We start from the raw sequence: 18466 nt of genomic DNA, 5'->3' as shown, positions 1-18466 counted from the left end.
ATAATGTACGCAATCTTCACAGGAACCGGCAAGGTCTGGGGAACCACCCTGTCCTCGTAAACCTTATCCAACTTAGAAATGGAGGGCTCCTCTGGTAGTTTGGGTTGCGGAACCTCTAAAGTAGCCAGCACTTGCTTTGATAAAAAACGTAAGTTCTCCATTTTAAACTGAAAACCGGGTTCCTCCGCTGCCGGAGATTTAGAGGACGCGGACTCTTCTGACACGTTGGATTTGGCTTAATCATCGTACCACCCTGCTGAGGCATCCGACAGACACAACTCCTGGGTCGGGCTGCTATGAAAAGCTCTACGTTTGCGCTTAGCAGAACGCGGCAAAGCATGGATAACCTTAGCGACTTCCTTTTCAAACTGATACGTAAAATCCGGTGGCCAAGCAAACCTTATCCAACTTAGAAATGGAGGGCTCCTCTGGTAGTTTAGGTCTCCTCCGTCACAGATCAGGCAGGAAGTGAAGAAGCCCCACCCGGTCACAAGAATGACTACGCAGGACCGCCCCTGCCGATGAGAAAACGCATCAAAAAAGACTGCGCTAAACTCCCGGAAGAGAACCTGTCAGTTCCACAAAATGCCAGAGCCGCGTCCTTGCGCATAACGCAGCGATCACATAATAAACATATCATGTACATACACCCCCCTGCTCCATAATCCCCTCATAGGAATATTACCACTTGATTCTATAAAGATAAAGGTGCCACACTGTGGCCCTGTCTGTGTTATTATGTGAAAATGAAACTATCTTACCAGAATCTACGCCGTGGAACAGGAACACGGCCCTTCAAGTGTGACAAGTAGCGCTCTTGACATGGACTTGAGAGAAAAAGCAAGCTGCGAAACTAGTCAATGCCAATTGCTAAAGGAGCTGTTAATATGAGTCGGGATGGTGTCGCAAAGGGAAGCTCCCCCTGCATCTCCGGACTCTAACATTCACCCAGGCCCTAAATAAGAGAAGCTTAAAGGGCTACTTAAACTCCTGTCCCTTAGCGAAGGGTAGAGCACCTCATAAGAGACCTCCGATATTCCGGCACCTCTCTGCCACCTACTGTGACGAAAGGCAAAGAATGACTGGGAGATGAGGGGAGTGGGGGGGGGGGGTATTTAAGCCTTTGGCTAGGGTGTCTTTGCCTCCTCCTGGTGCCCAGGTTCTTAATTCCCACCAGTAATGAATGAAGCCGTGTACTCTCCTCCCCTCTAGATGGAAAATAACTTGTGAAAGTTTTTGGGGCGGTGGAAATGCCAGTGGGCAGGTCCATGAACTTGTAGTGAGCAGTATTGAATGTAAAATGTAGATATTTTAAATGGAGTTTTGCTAATGGAATGTGTAAGAAGACATTCTTTATAAATATGAACGCAAATAAAAAAGGAGTTTGTAGTTATTTACTTTAACACTGTAAAAAGTAACCATCAACTTCTTGCAAGAAGAATAATACTTTCCTCTTTGAGTTTGCATGACTACTGCATACAAAAGAAAGATTAGACAGATGTACTGTTCTTCTTGACCATGTGGCAGAGGGCAAACTTAGAAACTAGAGGAATATTGAGAAATCATCATCGAAAATACCACTGTATATAATTATTACATAAAAGAAAAAAAAAAAAAAAAAAATCATGGTTATCCAAGTAAGACACAATATAAAGAAAGCACCACCATATATGGCAAAATCTGCCCTTATTGCCACACCCTTGCCAGCACCAATCTCAACTTCTGAGGGTGAGATCAATATGCGATTGAGTCCAGACAGGTTCACATGCGAGTCCCGTCCATTCGCAGATTGATAAATCTTGCCCTTGACCGAAATCTATAAAATGGACTTACACACCCACATATCTTTACGGACTTTGTTAACTCTTTGGAGATAATTTTCCTCTCTCCCAGTCCCTAAAAAAAGATTAAATGCATTTTTTATTACCCAGCACTTGATTAGCCCCAATTTAGCATTTAATTCTAATTAAACAACAATATTAGTTCTCTCAATCCAAATACAATTTGTCATCAACTAGTCTCATCCCAGTTATAGCAGGAAGTGCCCCTACTGTCTTCAACAATGACAAAGACCATCCAAGTAGCTTTAAAAAGTTCTTGAAGAGTTACTCCAAACTTCTCATCTCCAGATGAAACAATTGGTGCAAGTCTACAGTTTTGGCTCTCCAAGAAACTGCTAATAAAAGGATTTTGAGCAACAAATGTTTATGGAAGCTGCCACTGAGCATTCCCACCCCCACTCAAATATAGGCACACTCCTGTTAATCCTAGGCCTGTTTGGAGGCCACATTTAAGGGAAGGGAAATAAAATAAATAACTCCAAACTCCTTTTTAACACTAACACTGTAAGTAACCATCAAGAACATCTTGAAAGAAGAATACTTCCCTCTTTGTGTTTGCATAACTATTGCATACAAAATAAAGATTAGACAGATATACTGTTCTTCTTGACCTTGTGGTAGAGGGCATGCTAAGAAACTAGTGGAATATTCAGAAATCATCATCCAAAATACCACTGTATATAATTAAATAAAAACATCAACAACAACATAATCATTGTTACTCTTACATCTAAGTAAGACACAATATTAAAAAAGCACTACCATATATGGTAAAATCTACACTTATTGCCGCACTCTTGCCAGCATCAATCTCAAATTCTGAGGGTAAGGTCTGGATCCCATTCATAATTTTCAAAGATATCCTTTAATAAATCTCATCAATATTTCCTATGCTATATACCTCAGCTACCATTGTTGGCCTATTCTGATCCTTCTTATCTAATATCGAAGTGTATGCATCTGAAAATGCAGCTTAAAGTGAAAGTCAATCCTAGCGTTTTACAAACGCTAGGATTGACTATTGAAATAAAGGGGACTTTCAATCATCAAGTATAAGATACTTCATGTAGAAAGCCCCTTTATTTGATTTAATCGATCGCCGTTTTTAGCTGCTACAGCAGCCCACGGCTAAAAAAAAATTTTTGCTAAGAGGTGACGTTTCCACCTCTTAGCCCAATAGCTGTGCGGTAAATCCGGCTTGGCGCCCATGGGAGACTGATTTACTGCACGGCAATTGGGCTAAGAGGTGAAAATGTCACCTCTTAGCCAAAAGATTTTTTAGCCGTGAACTGCTGTACCAGTTAAAAACGGCGATCGATTGAATCAAATAAAGGAGCTTTCTACATGAAGTATCTTATACTTCATGAATGAAAGTCCCCTTTATTTGTTTGAATAGTCGTGATTCAGATAGTGCATGCAATTTTAAACAACTTTCTAATTTTCTCCTATTATCAATTTTTCTTCGTTCTCTTGCTATCTTTATTTGAAAAAAGGCATGCAAGTTATTTTTTGGATCAGACCCTGAAGAGCACTTTTTTATTGGTCAGTTAAATTAATCCAATCAGCAAGAACAACCCACGTTGTTCACCAAAAATGGGCCGGCATCTAAACTTTCATTCTTGCTTTTCAAATAAAGATACCAAGTGAATGAAGAAAATTTGATAATTAGGAGTAAATTAGAAATTTGCTTAAAATTGCATGCTCTGAATCGCGAAAGAAAAAATCTGGATTCAGTGTCCCTTTAAACTGTACTTTACTACAGTCAGCACCATGAAGATTTTCCCCACCTATGACCTGCTTTACTAGAAAACTATGGTAAAATGATTATGTGGTTAACAGACTTAGGGCGGATGCAGGTTGGCTCATTTGAGTTGCACGAGAGTATGGGGGCGGCATTGCACAAGCATTCACTTGTGTCAGAATAAATACAGGAAACATATGCACCCCAGAATTTGCAATTGAATGCAGAAAGGTTCACAACATCTGAATCACTTCCGTTCGCAGATTGATAAATCTTGCCCTTGACTGAAATCTTTAAAATGGACTTACACACCCACTTGTCTTTATGGACTTTGTTACCTCCTTGGAGATAATTTTGTCCTATCCCATTCCCTAAAAAATAAAATCTTATTACCCAGCACTTGATTAGCCACTATTTAGCATTAATTTGAGTTGAACAACTATATTTGTTCTCTCAATCCAAATACAATTTGTCATCAAATATGGTCTCATCCCAGTTATAATAGGATGTGTCCCTACTGTCTTCAAGAATGACAAAGACTGTGCACGTAGCTATAAAAAGTTCTTGAAGAGTTACTCCAAACTTCTCATCTCCAGATGAAACAATTGGTGACAAAGTGCAAGTCTACAGTTGTTCTGGCTCTCTAAGAAACTGATAATAAAAAGGATTTTGAGCAACAACTGTTTATGGAAACAGTCACTGAGCATTCCCACCCCCACTCAAATATAATCACAATCCCGTTAATCTTAGGCCTGTTTGGAGACCACATTTAATGGAGCATCACCATGTCTTGCATACTTTTACACTGACACCGTAGAAGCCATGTCTCTAAGTAATAGTATGCATATACTTTAAGGCATGGGTTGCTGAGCACATTCAATGTCATTATGCCTCTTTATTGGTGATGGGTTTGTACTTTGGCCATTTCCTGCTTCTTCACTTAAACAGTGACAGTACTATTACACACGCTTGCTTATTTGCACCCATATCAATGGGTTGCATTGTAGAGTACCTTGCCCTGTGTTTGCTAGAGGATTCTGTGTCAGGCGCTAAAAGCAGAGGATTCTGTGGCACATGCTGTCACTCTGATTGCTGAAGAACATTACACAGTTAAGTATGCAAAAAAAAAAAAAAATCATAGGTGGAATAAATAAAAATACAAACAACTATACTAACGTGTCTGCATGACCAGGTAATGCTCCATCAAAATAATCGCTTTTCTGTGGCACCAAAAATCTCCTTTTTATGTATACTAAATCATATGTACAGGAGGATTCAATACAACTGCATTCACAAAGGTAGCTGGGGTCAGAATACATAGTAAGTACTCTCTGGGGTAAGCAACTAAACAAGTTATGTTGCGTTAACACTAGCAGAGATTCATGTGACCTTAGGGGGTTTTAAAGGGACATTCCACCCACATTTTTTCTTTTATGATTTAGAAAGCGAATGCAATTTTAAACATCTTTCTAATTTACTTATATTATCTAATTTGTTTTATTCTCTTGATATTCTTTGATGAAAAGCATATCTAGATATGCTCACTAGCTGCTGATTGGTTGCTGCACATAGAAGCATCGTGTGATTGGCTCACCATGTGCATTGCTTTTTCTTCAACTGAGGATATTTAAAAAATGAAGCAAAATAAATAATGGAAGTAAATTGTAATGTTGTTTAAATTTCTATTCTCTATCTGAATCATGAAAGAAAAATTTTGGGTTTAGTGGCCCTTTAATTACCATCCAAATAAGGATCATCTTTTGAAAGAGTAATTCTTCTGAACTAGAGCACCTCCAAGCATCTTTCCCTAAATGGTCAATCCTGTTATGAATTTTCTATTATCTGCAACTAGCTCAAAGATGTCTTTATGCTACCCCCTTCATTGCCACATAACCCACACAAAAAAAAAAAAAAACACAAAAACCTCACTCATGTGGAAATAATCATTAATTCATTCTATAACTTGTTTCTGGAGTCCACACGACTGCACTCTTAGCCTCAACATCTAAACAAGTTTTAAATTCTCTACCTCATCTGTGTAACTTCTCTGAACTTCCCACCTTTCTCCCTTTAGAGGCAACCAGATAATTAACATACTCTAATATCTTGGTGCTACAGTAAGTATTCAACAGTCTTGCAGATATCTGCTTTTCTCTCATATTATTAATGCCTCTGTTAGACTTTAAATCACCTGCATTTCACTGACAGTCCCTGCAGATTCTAACCTAAAATAAACAAGCTTAATACACTGACCCTAAACGCAAAAGGGCTCAGTCTCATACCGCAACTATATATTCACCCACATCTCCAAAGACTGCCCAAAAGCCTCCCTCTCTTTGGTCTACCAATAACCTACCTTCTACTAATACGACCATATTGGCTTACGCACTGTGGCCATTCTGTGAGATTCTCTATCTCGCTGCATAACTGCCAACTTTCAGCTCATCTGTTTATGTTACATAATTCAACAGTATGGTATTGGTTCAAAATTTAAAATACATTTGTAATAAATAAATAAAATATATATATATATATATTTATTTTTTGAAGATTGGAGTAGCCGTGTTAGTCCAGTAGATAAGATGCTCAAAAAAACATAATTTATGCTTACCTGATAAATTCCTTTCTTCTGTTGTGTGATCAGTCCACGGGTCATCATTACTTCTGGGATATTATCTGCTCCCCTACAGGAAGTGCAAGAGGATTCACCCAGCAGAGTTGCTATATAGCTCCTCCCCTCTACGTCACCTCCAGTCATTCGACCAAAGACCAACGAGAAAGGAGAAGCCAAGGGTGTAGTGGTGACTGGATTATAATTTAAAAAATATTTACCTGCCTTAAAAAACAGGGTGGGCCGTGGACTGATCACACAACAGAAGAAAGGAATTTATCAGGTAAGCATAAATTATGTTTTCTTCTGTTATGTGTGATCAGTCCACGGGTCATCATTACTTCTGGGATACCAATACCAAAGCAAAAGTACACGGATGACGGGAGGGATAGGCAGGCTCATTATACAGAAGGAACCACTGCCTGAAGAACCTTTCTCCCAAAAATAGCCTCCGAAGAAGCAAAAGTGTCAAATTTGTAAAATTTGGAAAAAGTATGAAGCGAAGACCAAGTTGCAGCCTTGCAAATCTGTTCAACAGAGGCCTCATTCTTAAAGGCCCAAGTGGAAGCCACAGCTCTAGTAGAATGAGCTGTAATTCTTTCAGGAGGCTGCTGTCCAGCAGTCTCATAGGCTAAACGAATTATGCTACGAAGCCAGAAGGAGAGAGAGGTAGCCGAAGCCTTATGACCTCTCCTCTGACCAGAGTACACGACAAACAGGGAAGACGTTTGTCGAAAATCCTTAGTTGCCTGCAAGTAGAACTTGAGGGCACGAACTACATCCAGATTGTGTAGAAGACGTTCCTTCTTTGAAGAAGGATTTGGACATAAGGATGGAACAACAAGGATATTCCTGTTAGTGACTACCTTAGGTAAGAACCCAGGTTTAGTACGCAGAACTACCTTGTCTGAGTGAAAGATCAGATAAGGAGAATCACAATGTAAGGCTGATAACTCAGAGACTCTTCGAGCCGAGGAAATAGCCATTAAAAATAGAACTTTCCAAGATAACAATTTTATATCAATGGAATGAAGGGGTTCAAACGGAACACCCTGTAAAACGTTAAGAACTAAGTTTAAACTCCATGGCGGAGCAACAGTTTTAAACACAGGCTTGATCCTAGCTAAAGCCTGACAAAAGGCCTGGACGTCTGGATTTTCTGACAGACGCCTGTGAAACAAGATGGACAGAGCTGAGATCTGTCCCTTTAATGAGCTAGCCGATAAACCCTTTTCTAAACCTTCTTGTAGAAAAGACAATATCCTAGGAATCCTAACCTTACTCCAGGAGTAATCTTTGGATTCACACCAGTATAGGTATTTACGCCATATCTTATGGTAAATCCTTCTGGTAACAGGCTTCCTAGCCTGTATCAGGGTATCAATAACCGACTCAGAAAAACCACGTTTTGATAAAATCAAGCGTTCAATTTCCAAGCAGTCAGCTTCAGAGAAATTAGATTCAGATGTTTGAATGGACCCTGAATCAGAAGGTCCTGTCTTAGAGGTAGAGACCAAGGCGGACAGGATGACATGTCCACTAGATCTGCATACCAAGTCCTGCGTGGCCATGCAGGCGCTATTAGAATCACTGATGCTCTCTCCTGTTTGATCTTGGCAATCAATCGAGGAAGCAGCGGGAAGGGTGGAAACACATAAGCCATCCTGAAGTTCCAAGGTGCTGTCAAAGCATCTATCAGAACCGCTCCCGGATCCCTGGATCTGGATCCGTAGCGAGGAAGTTTGGCGTTCTGGCGAGACGCCATGAGATCTATCTCTGGTTTGCCCCAACGTCGAAGTATTTGGGCAAAGACCTCCGGATGAAGTTCCCACTCCCCCGGATGAAAAGTCTGGCGACTCAAGAAATCCGCCTCCCAGTTCTCCACTCCCGGGATGTGGATTGCTGACAGGTGGCAAGAGTGAGACTCTGCCCAGCCAATTATCTTTGATACTTCCATCATTGCTAGGGAGCTTCTTGTCCCTCCCTGATGGTTGATGTAAGCTACAGTCGTGATGTTGTCCGACTGAAACCTGATGAACCCCCGAGTTTTTAACTGGGGCCAAGCTAGAAGGGCATTGAGAACTGCTCTCAATTCCAGAATGTTTATTGGCAGGAGACTTTCCTCCTGACTCCATTGTCCCTGAGCCTTCAGAGAATTCCAGACAGCGCCCCAACCTAGTAGGCTGGCGTCTGTTGTTACAATTGTCCAGTCCGGCCTGCTGAATGGCATCCCCTTGGACAGATGTGGCCGAGAAAGCCACCATAGAAGAGAGTTTCTGGTCTCTTGATCCAGATTCAGAGTGGGGGACAAATCTGAGTAATCCCCATTCCACTGACTCAGCATGCACAATTGCAGCGGTCTGAGATGTAGGCGTGCAAAGGGTACTATGTCCATTGCTGCTACCATTAAGCCGATCACCTCCATGCATTGAGCTACTGACGGGAGTTGAATGGAATGAAGGACACGGCATGCATTTAGAAGCTTTGTTAATCTGTCTTCTGTCAAATAAATCTTCATTTCTACAGAATCTATAAGAGTCCCCAGGAATGGAACTCTTGTGAGAGGAAAGAGAGAACTCTTCTTTTCGTTCACTTTCCATCCATGCGACCTTAGAAATGCCAGAACTAACTCTGTATGAGACTTGGCAGTTTGAAAGCTTGAAGCTTGTATCAGAATGTCGTCTAGGTACGGAGCTACCGAAATTCCTCGCGGTCTTAGTACCGCCAGAAGGGCACCCAGAACCTTTGTGAAGATTCTTGGAGCCGTAGCCAATCCGAATGGAAGGGCTACAAACTGGTAATGCCTGTTTAAGAAGGCAAACCTTAGATACCGGTAATGATCTTTGTGAATCGGTATGTGAAGGTAAGCATCCTTTAAATCCACTGTGGTCATGTACTGACCCTTTTGGATCATGGGTAAGATAGTCCGAATAGTTTCCATTTTGAACGATGGAACTCTTAGGAATTTGTTTAGGATCTTTAAATCCAAGATTGGCCTGAAAGTTCCCTCTTTTTTGGGAACCACAAACAGGTTTGAGTAAAACCCTTGTCCTTGTTCCGACCGCGGAACCGGATGGATCACTCCCATTAATAATAGATCTTGTACACAGCGTAGAAACGCGTCTTTCTTTATTTGGTTTGTTGACAACCTTGACAGATGAAATCTCCCTCTTGGGGGAGAGAATTTGAAGTCTAGAAGGTATCCCTGAGATATGATCTCTAGCGCCCAGGGATCCTGGACATCTCTTGCCCAAGCCTGGGCGAAGAGAGAGAGTCTGCCCCCCACTAGATCCGGTCCCGGATCGGGGGCCCTCGGTTCATGCTGTCTTAGGGGCAGCAGCAGGTTTCCTGGCCTGCTTGCCCTTATTCCAGGACTGGTTAGGTTTCCAGCCTTGTCTGTAACGAGCAACAGCTCCTTCCTGTTTTGGTGCAGTGGAAGTTGATGCTGTTCCTGATTTGAAATTCCGAAAGGGACGAAAATTAGACTGTCTAGCCTTAGCTTTGGCTTTGTCTTGAGGTAGAGCGTGGCCCTTACCTCCTGTAATGTCAGCAATAATTTCTTTCAAACCGGGCCCAAATAAAGTTTGCCCCTTGAAAGGTATATTAAGTAATTTGGTATCTTCCTCTGAATCAGACATGTTTAACACACTAGCAATAAACATGCAACTCGGTTACAATCTTATTTAACAAAAACGTACTGTGCCTCAAGAAGCACTAAACGATTAAATGACAGTTGAAATAATGAACTGAAAAACAGTTATAGCATCACTCTTTAAAAACAACACAACTTTTTAGCAAAGGTTTGTTCCAACACAACTTTTTAGCAAAGGTTTGTTCCCATTAGTAAAGTAACACTAATTAAATTTTAAACATAAAAATTACAGAGCAACGTTTTAAATCACAGTCACTATATAAGTCTCACAGCTCTGCTGAGAGAATCTACCTCCCTTCAAAGAAGTTTGAAGACCCCTGAGTTCTGTTAGAGATGAACCGGATCATGCAGAAAATACAACAGTAACTGACTGGAAATTTTTGATGCGTAGCAAAGAGCGCCAAAAACGGCCCCTCCCTCTCACACACAGCAGTGAGAGAGAAACGAAACTGTCATAATTAAAACAAGCAAACTGCCAAGTGGAAAAATAATGCCCAAATATTTATTCACTCAGTACCTCATTAATGCAAACGATTCTACATTCCAGCAAAAACGTTTAACATAAAAAATACCTATTAAAAGGATTAATGTACTTTTACAGAGTAATTCCGGTGAAATACCATCCCCAGAATACTAAAGTGTAGAGTATACATACATGTTCATTATAACGGTATGGCAGGATTTTCTCATCAATTCCATTCAGAAAATAAAAACTGCTACATACCTCAATGCAGATTCAACTGCCCGCTGTCCCCTGATCTGAAGTTTTTACCTCCCTCAGATGGCCGAGAAACAGCAATATGATCTTAACTACTCCGGTTAAAATCATAAGAAAAACTCTGGTAGATTCTTCTTCAAACTCTGCCAGAGAGGTAATAACACGCTCCGGTGCTATTGTAAAATAACAAACTTTTGATTGAAGTTCTAAAAACTAAGTATAATCACCATAGTCCTCTCACACCTCCTATCTAGTCTTTGGGTGCAAGAGAATGACTGGGGGTGACGTAGAGGGGAGGAGCTATATAGCAACTCTGCTGGGTGAATCCTCTTGCACTTCCTGTAGGGGAGCAGATAATATCCCAGAAGTAATGATGACCCGTGGACTGATCACACATAACAGAAGAAACAAAGTACTGCAGTATGCAGTGATACCTTTTTTATTGGACTAACATAATATTTCAAAGACAAGCTTTTGAGAGTTTTCCTCAGGTCTGAAGCAATACATATACACACACACGCACCTTTGTCTTTCTTAAAGTCCAGAGCATCTTCTTTATCTGTGACTATTTCCTTCATGTTAATAATGCTCTGGTGGGTGAGCTGCCGAAGGATTTTAATTTCTCGAATTGCTGTGATGGGAAAACCTTCCTTCTCATTGTCTAGACGTACTTTCTTCAAAGCCACCATCTCTCCTGCAAAATCCAAGTATTAACATATGTTTTGAGGACTTTAATCAGTGCGAACAATGTTCCAGTCATTAAAATTTTCACATTGAAGATGTACGTAAATGTATCTTTAATTTAACCAAAAAGTTAACTAAATAAAAACTTAATGTTGCTTCCAGTCCATAACCTTAGGAACAAAATATTATTATTATTAAATTATTTAGTAGAAAAAGACCTTTGTTCAGCATTCATATATGCTCTCTAATATCCAGTCCTCAGCACAGTCCAACAAAAGCATCATCAATTACACATTCTGTGTGTGAATAATTTGGTTTCTGTCTTTCAAAAAGCATGTATGGTCAAGAGTTTTATAAGTAGGTTTGAGCAGTTACACACCCACCCACCCACCCACCAAGGACCACTAAACACAGAAGAATTGCATGATGAGTTGTTTAACCCTTTAAGGACAAAGCTTTCAGTTTGCTCAATTGCTTTATGACGGAAAAATTCAGTCATATGTCCTTAAGAGGTTAAAAGTGAAAATTGTGTTTAAAATTGTGTGCTCTATATAAATTGTGAAAGTTTACATTTTTACTTGACAGTCCCTTTAATGTTACAGAATATAAAAACAAATTTAGACAATTGGGTGCTTCTAGCTTTGTGGTAGTTTGGGAAGGCCCTTTCCTGTTCCAACAGGACTATGCACAAAGTGAGGTCAATAAAGACATGGTTTGACGAGTTTGGTGTGGAAGAACTTGAGTAGCCATCACAGAGCCATGACCTCAACCATATTGAACACCTTTGGGATCAATTGGAACGCAGATTGAGAGCCAGACCTTCTTGTCCAACTTCAGTGCCTGACCTCACAAATTGCTCTACTGGATAATGGGCACAAATACCCACAGATACACTCCATAATCTTGTGGAAAGCCTTCCCAGAAGAGTTGTAGGTACTACAGGCACAAAGTGGGTGGGGGGGGGGGGGGCAGGGCGACTCTGTACTAAGGCCCAACAAGCTCTATAGATGTGATGGCCAGGTGTTTACATATTTCTGGCCATATAGTCACACACACACACACACACACACATACATACACTTGATAAATGGTGAGGTTTTTTTTTTTTTTTATGTATGTATGTTTTTAAGTGGTCTGAGGACGGGGGAGACCCCGAAAAAACGTTTACCGTTTAATAAATTGTAGGCTGTAAAACGGAGAGTATCTTCTTTACTTCTATGTCTATGTATATATAGAACAACACTGTAGGGTTAAAGCACCACAGACAATCTCACCTAGAGTTCAATGCGTCTTCTGACCGGCACAATGGAGAGCGAGTCACAGACTTGTGAGGAAATGAATGCTGCTAACACAATGCGTCTGTTCGGCACATCCAAATAAACAATAGTATAATGTTGAGTGTAGCGCACTACAGCCCAGAAAGACAAAGTGATTTATTTCTTCAGTTTAAAAGCATAGAAAACGGCATCCATAAAAGCACAGCTTCTTCACAGAAACAATTACAATGTGTACAGGCACACCTGCATACGCATGCACGAAACGCGTATGCAGGTGTGCCTGTACACATTGTAATTGTTTCTGTGAAGAAGCTGTGCTTTTATGGATGCCATTTTCTTTGCTTTTAAACTGAAGAAATAAATCACTTTGGATTTTATTCAGAAGTTGTCTTTCTGGACTTTGAGCTGTAGTGCGCTACACTCTTCACGCAACTGCCTCTGGGAACCTAACCATGGGTCCCATCCCCCCACAATGTGCTTTTACCTGCATTCTCTTTGAGAACCTGCAAAAGCACAGTAGTGGAGATTGGACCCATGGTTAGGTTCCCAGCAGCGGATGCGGCACCCAAGGCTGATTAAAACAGAGCGCTCTGGAGCGTATCTGCCCTTAGGCATTTTTGCATTATCTGATTGGTCCTTCGTGTTCTGTGAGCGACAGGAAGCAGAACCAATCAGATAATGTTTCAAGTGTGTCGCTAGCGCCTATTACTTCTAACTGCCATAAATTACCTGAATGTCCTTTTAGCACAGCAAATTAAATGTCTTTGCAGATAACCACAACTCTGAACTTCAATGCAAATAAACTTTAGATGAGAAACCTGTGAGACTGAGTAGGTATATTCTGATTTGTCAAAATGAATCTGGAGGTTGAAATAACCAGACTTACATTTTTGATGAAATAAAAATTTTGCTTAGGAGTATGCAAGAAAATATTTTTTTTCATACCGTTAACATTTTTTGGACTCTATGGACACCTGTAACCAGAGCAAGATGATAAAAAGTTGGGACGTTGGGATTTGCCCGAACAAAAATTAGGACCTTGTCCCTTAGGTCTGTTCTTATCCTGCGGTAAAAACAGAATTTATGCTTAGCTGATAAATTTCTTTTTGCGATGTACCGAGTCCACGGATTCATGCTAACTTGTGGGATATTGTCCTTCCTGACAGGAAGTAGCAAAGAGAGCACCACAGCAGAGCTGTCTATATAGCTCCCCCCTTAACTCCACCCCCCAGTCATTCGACCAAAGGCCAAGGAAGAAAAGGAGAAACTATAAGGTGCAGAGGTGACTGAATTTACATTAAAAAAAAAAATACTATCTGACTTGAATAGACAGGGCGGGCCGTGGACTCGGTACATCGCAAAATAAAGAAATTTATCAGGTAAGCATAAATTCTGTTTTCTTTGGCAAGATGTACCGAGTCCACGGATTCATCCTAACTTGTGGTATACCAATACCAAAGCTTTAGGACACGGATGAAGGGAGGGACAAGACAAGAACCTAAACGGAAGGCACCACTGCTTGCAAAACCTTTCTCCCAAAAATAGCCTCCGAAGAAGCAAAAGTATCAAATTTGGAAAATTTGGAAAAGGTATGAAGCGAAGACCAAGTCGCAGCCTTACAAATCTGTTCAACAGAAGCATCATTTTTAAAAGCCCATGTGGAAGCCACCGCTCTAGTGGAGTGAGCTGTAATTCTTTCAGGAGGCTGCTGTACAGCAGTCTCATAAGCCAAACGGAAGATGCTTTTCAGCCAAAAGGAAAGAGAGGTAGCCGTAGCCTTTTGACCTCTACGCTTTCCAGCATAGACTAACAAAGATGATTGGCGAAAAATCTTTGGTTGCCTGCAAATAAAACTTCAAGGCACGAACCACGTCCAAGTTGTGCAACAGACGGTCCTTCTTAGAAGGATTAGGACACAGAAGAAACAACAATTTCCTGATTGATATTCCTGTTAGAAACAACCTTAGGGAGGAACCCAGGTTTGGTACGCAAAACCACCTTATCAGCATGGAAAACAAGATAAGGCAAGTCACATTGTAATGCAGATAGTTCAGGAACTCTTCGAGCTGAAGAGATAGCAACTAGAAACAGAACTTTCCAAGATAGAAGCTTACTATCTATGGAATGCATGGGTTCAAACGGAACCCCCTGAAGAACTTTAAGAACTAAAATTGAGACTCCATGGCGGAGCAACAGGTTTAAACACAGGCTTAATTCTAACTAAAGCCTGACAAAAAGCCAGAACATCTGGGACATATGCCAGACGCTTGTGCAACAGAATAGACAAAGCAGATATCTGTCCCTTTAAGGAACTAGCGGACAATCCTTTCTCCAATCCTTCTTGGAGAAAAGACGAAATCCTAGGAATCCTTATCTTACTCCATGAGTAGCCTTTGGATTCAAACCAAATAAGATATTTACACCATATCTTATGATAGATCTTCCTGATGACAGGCTTTCGAGCCTGAATCAAGGTATCTATGAACCTCGCTTTGATAAAATCAAGCGTTCAATCTCCAAGCAGTCAGTTGCAGAGAAATTAGATTTGGATGCTTGAATGGACCTTGAATCAAAAGGTCCCGTCTCAGTGGCAGAGTCCATGGTGGCAGAGATGACATGTCCACCAGGTCTGCATACCAAGTCCTGCGTGGCCACACAGGTTCTATCAAAATCACCAAAGCTCTCTCCTGTTTGATTCTGGCAATCAGATGCGGAAGGAGAGGGAATGGTGGAAACACAAGCCAGGTTGAACGACCAGGGTACTGCTAGAGCATCTATCAGTACTGCCTGAGTAATCCCTTGACCTGGATCCGTAACGAGGAAGTTTGGCGTTCTGACGAGACGCCATCAGAGCCAATTCTGGTGTGCCCCATAGCTGAGCCAGTTGAGCAAACACCTCCGGATGGAGCTCCCACTCCCCCGGATGAAAAGTCTGACGACTTAGAAAATCTGCCTCCCAGTTCTCCACCCTTGGGATATAGATCGCTGAGAGATGGCAAGAGTAAGTCTCTGCCCATCGGATTATCCTGGAAACTTGTATCATCGCCAAGGAACTCCTTGTTCTTCCCTGATGATTGATATAAGCTACAGTCGTGATGTTGTCCAACTGAAACCTGATGAATCCGGCCGAAGCCAGCTGAGGCCACGCCTGAAGAGCATTGAATATCGCTCTTAATTCCAGAATATTTATCGGTAGGAGGGCCTCCTCCTGTGTCCACAAACCCTGTGCTTTCAGGGAATTCCAGACTGCACCCCAGCCCAGTAGGCTGGCGTCAGTCGTCACAATAACCCCACGCTGGCCTGCGGAAACACATTCCCCTGGACAGGTGATCCTGTGACAACCACCAAAGAGAGTCGTCTCTGGTCTCTTGATCTAGATTTATCTGAGGAGATAAATCTGCATAATCCCCATTCCACTGTAGAGCATGCATAGTTGCAGTGGTCTGAGATGCAAGCGAGCAAACAGAACTATATCCATTGCCGCTACCATAAGTCCGATTACCTCCATACACTGAGCCACTGACGGCCAAGGAATGGAATGAAGAGCTCGGCAGGTGGTTAAAATCTTTGATTTCCTGACCTCCTTCAGAAATATTTTCATGTCCACCGAATCTATCAGAGTTCCCAGGAATGGAACTCTTGTGAGAGGAATAAGAGAAAACTCTTTTTCACGTTCACCTTCCACCCATGAGATCTTAAAAAGGCCAACACTAAGTCCGTGTGAGACTTGGCAAGTTGGAAAGGCGACACTTGAATTAAGATGTCGTCTAGATAAGGCGCCACTGCTATGCCCCTCGGCCTTAGGACCACCAGAAGGGACCCTAGCACCTTTGTGAATATTCTTGGCGCCATGGCCAACCCGAAGGGAAGAGCCACAAACTGGTAATGCCTGTCCAGATAGGCAAACCTGAGGAACTGGTGATCTTTGTGGATAGGAATGTGTAGATACGCATCCTTTAGATCCACGGTAGTCCTATACGGACCCTCCTGGATCATTGGTAAAATAGTCCAAATGGTCTCCATCTTGAAGGATGGAACTCTTAGGAATTTGTTTAGGATCTTGAGATCTGGAATTGGTCTGAAGGTTCCCTCTTTTTAGGGAACCACAAACAGATTGGAGTAGAAACCTTTCCCCTGTTCTGTTTTCGGAACTGGGCAGATCACTCCCATGGTAAAAAGGTCTTCTACACAGCGTAAGAACGCCTCTCTTTTTGTCTAGTTTACAGACTATTGAGAAAGATGCAACCTCCCCCTTGGAGGAGAATCTTTGAAATCTAGGAGATACCCCTGGGTTACAATTTCTACGGCCCAAGAGTCCTGAACGTCTCTTGCCCAGGCCTGAGCAAAGAGAGAAAGTCTGCCCCCTACTTGATCCGGTCCCGGATCGGGGGCTACCCCTTCATGCTGTCTTAGTGGCAGCAGCAGGCTTTTTGGCCTGTTTACCCTTGTTCCAAGACTGGTTAGGTCTCCAGGTTGGCTTGGATTGAGCAAAGTTCCCCTCTTGCTTTGCAGCAGGGGAAGAGGAAGCGGGACCACCCTTGAAGTTTAGAAAGGAACAAAAATTATTTTGTTTGGTCCTTGTCTTATTTGACTTATCTTGAGGGAGGGCATGACCCTTCCCTCCAGTGATGTCTGAAATGATCTCTTTCAGTGCAGGCCCGAATAGGGTCTCACCTTTGAAAAGGGATGGTCAAAAGCTTAGATTTAGATAACACATCAGCTGACCAGGACTTAAGCCATAACGCTCTTCGCGCTAAAATGGCAAAACCTGAATTCTTTGCCGCTAACTTAGCAAGATGAAAAGCGGCGTCTGTAATAAAAGAATTAGCCAACTTAAGGGCCTTGATTCTGTCCAAAATATCATCTAGTGGGGTCTCCATCTGAAGAGCCTCTTCTAAAGCCTCAAACCAAAAAGCAGCTGCAGTGGTTACCGGAACAATGCACGCAATAGGTTGAAGAAAACCCTGAACAAAAATTTTCTTTAGGGTCTCAATGAAAGCACAACTGTCTTCAATTAGGTATAGTAGTACGCTTAGCCAGAGTAGAAATAGCTCCCTCCACCTTAGGGACCATCTGCCATGAGTCCTTTATGGTGTCAGAAATGGGGAACATTTTCTTAAAAACAGGAGGGGGAGCGAACGGAATACCTGGTCTATCCCACTCCTTAGTAACAATGTCCGAAATCCTCTTAGGGACCGGAAAAACATCAGTGTAAACAGGAACCTCTAAATATTTGTCCATTTTACACAATTTCTCTGGAACGACAATAGGGTCACAATCATCCAGAGTAGCTATAGTAGCTGAGCAATAAACGGAGGTGCTCTAGCTTAAATTTAAATGCCGTCATATCTGAATCTGTCTGAGGGAACATCTTTCCTGAATCAGAAATCTCTCCCTCAGATAGCAAATCCCTCATCCCTACCTCAGAACATTGCGAGGGAATATCGGATACGGCTACTAAAGCGTCAGAAGGCTCAGCATTTGTTCTTAACCCATAGCTACTGCGCTTCCCTTGCAACCCTGGCAGTTTAGATAAAACCTCTGTAAGGGTAATATTCATAACGGAGGCCATATCTTGCAACGTGAAAGAATTAGACGCACTAGAAGTACTTGGCGTCGCTTGTGCGGGCGTAACTGGTTGTGACACTTGGGGAGAACTAGATGGCGAAACCTGATTTACTTCTGTCTGAGAATCATTTAATGCCAAATTATTATAAGTCAAAATATGCTGTTTGCAATTTATAGACATATCAGTACAATTGGGACACATTCTTAGAGGGGGTTCCACAATGGCTTCTAAACCAATTGAACAATGAGTTTCCTCAGTGTCAGACATGTTTAACAGGCTAGTAATGAAGCAAGCAAACTTGGAAAACACTTTATTTAATGAAAAAAACACAATTTGCAAAAACGGTACTGTACCTTTAAGAGAAAAAAAAGGC

The 18466-nt window shown here is 41.7% G+C and overlaps 1 protein-coding gene across 1 annotated transcript in view; it reads right to left on the bottom strand.

Annotated features, from left to right (window-relative positions):
* CDK13 (cyclin dependent kinase 13) overlaps window positions 1-18466 on the bottom strand; it is a 215078-nt gene that overhangs the window by 157467 nt on the left and 39145 nt on the right. The window contains exon 5 of the mRNA XM_053714566.1: window positions 11087-11257. Within this exon, the coding sequence (XP_053570541.1) occupies window positions 11087-11257 (171 nt within the window). The remainder of the gene's footprint in view (window positions 1-11086; window positions 11258-18466) is intronic.

The sequence above is a fragment of the Bombina bombina genome, chromosome 5 (assembly GCF_027579735.1).
Source record: "Bombina bombina isolate aBomBom1 chromosome 5, aBomBom1.pri, whole genome shotgun sequence".
Classification (NCBI taxonomy): Eukaryota; Metazoa; Chordata; class Amphibia; order Anura; family Bombinatoridae; genus Bombina; species Bombina bombina.
The sequence above is the reverse complement of the archived record's forward strand: the minus strand, read 5'-3'. Positions and strand labels throughout refer to the sequence as shown.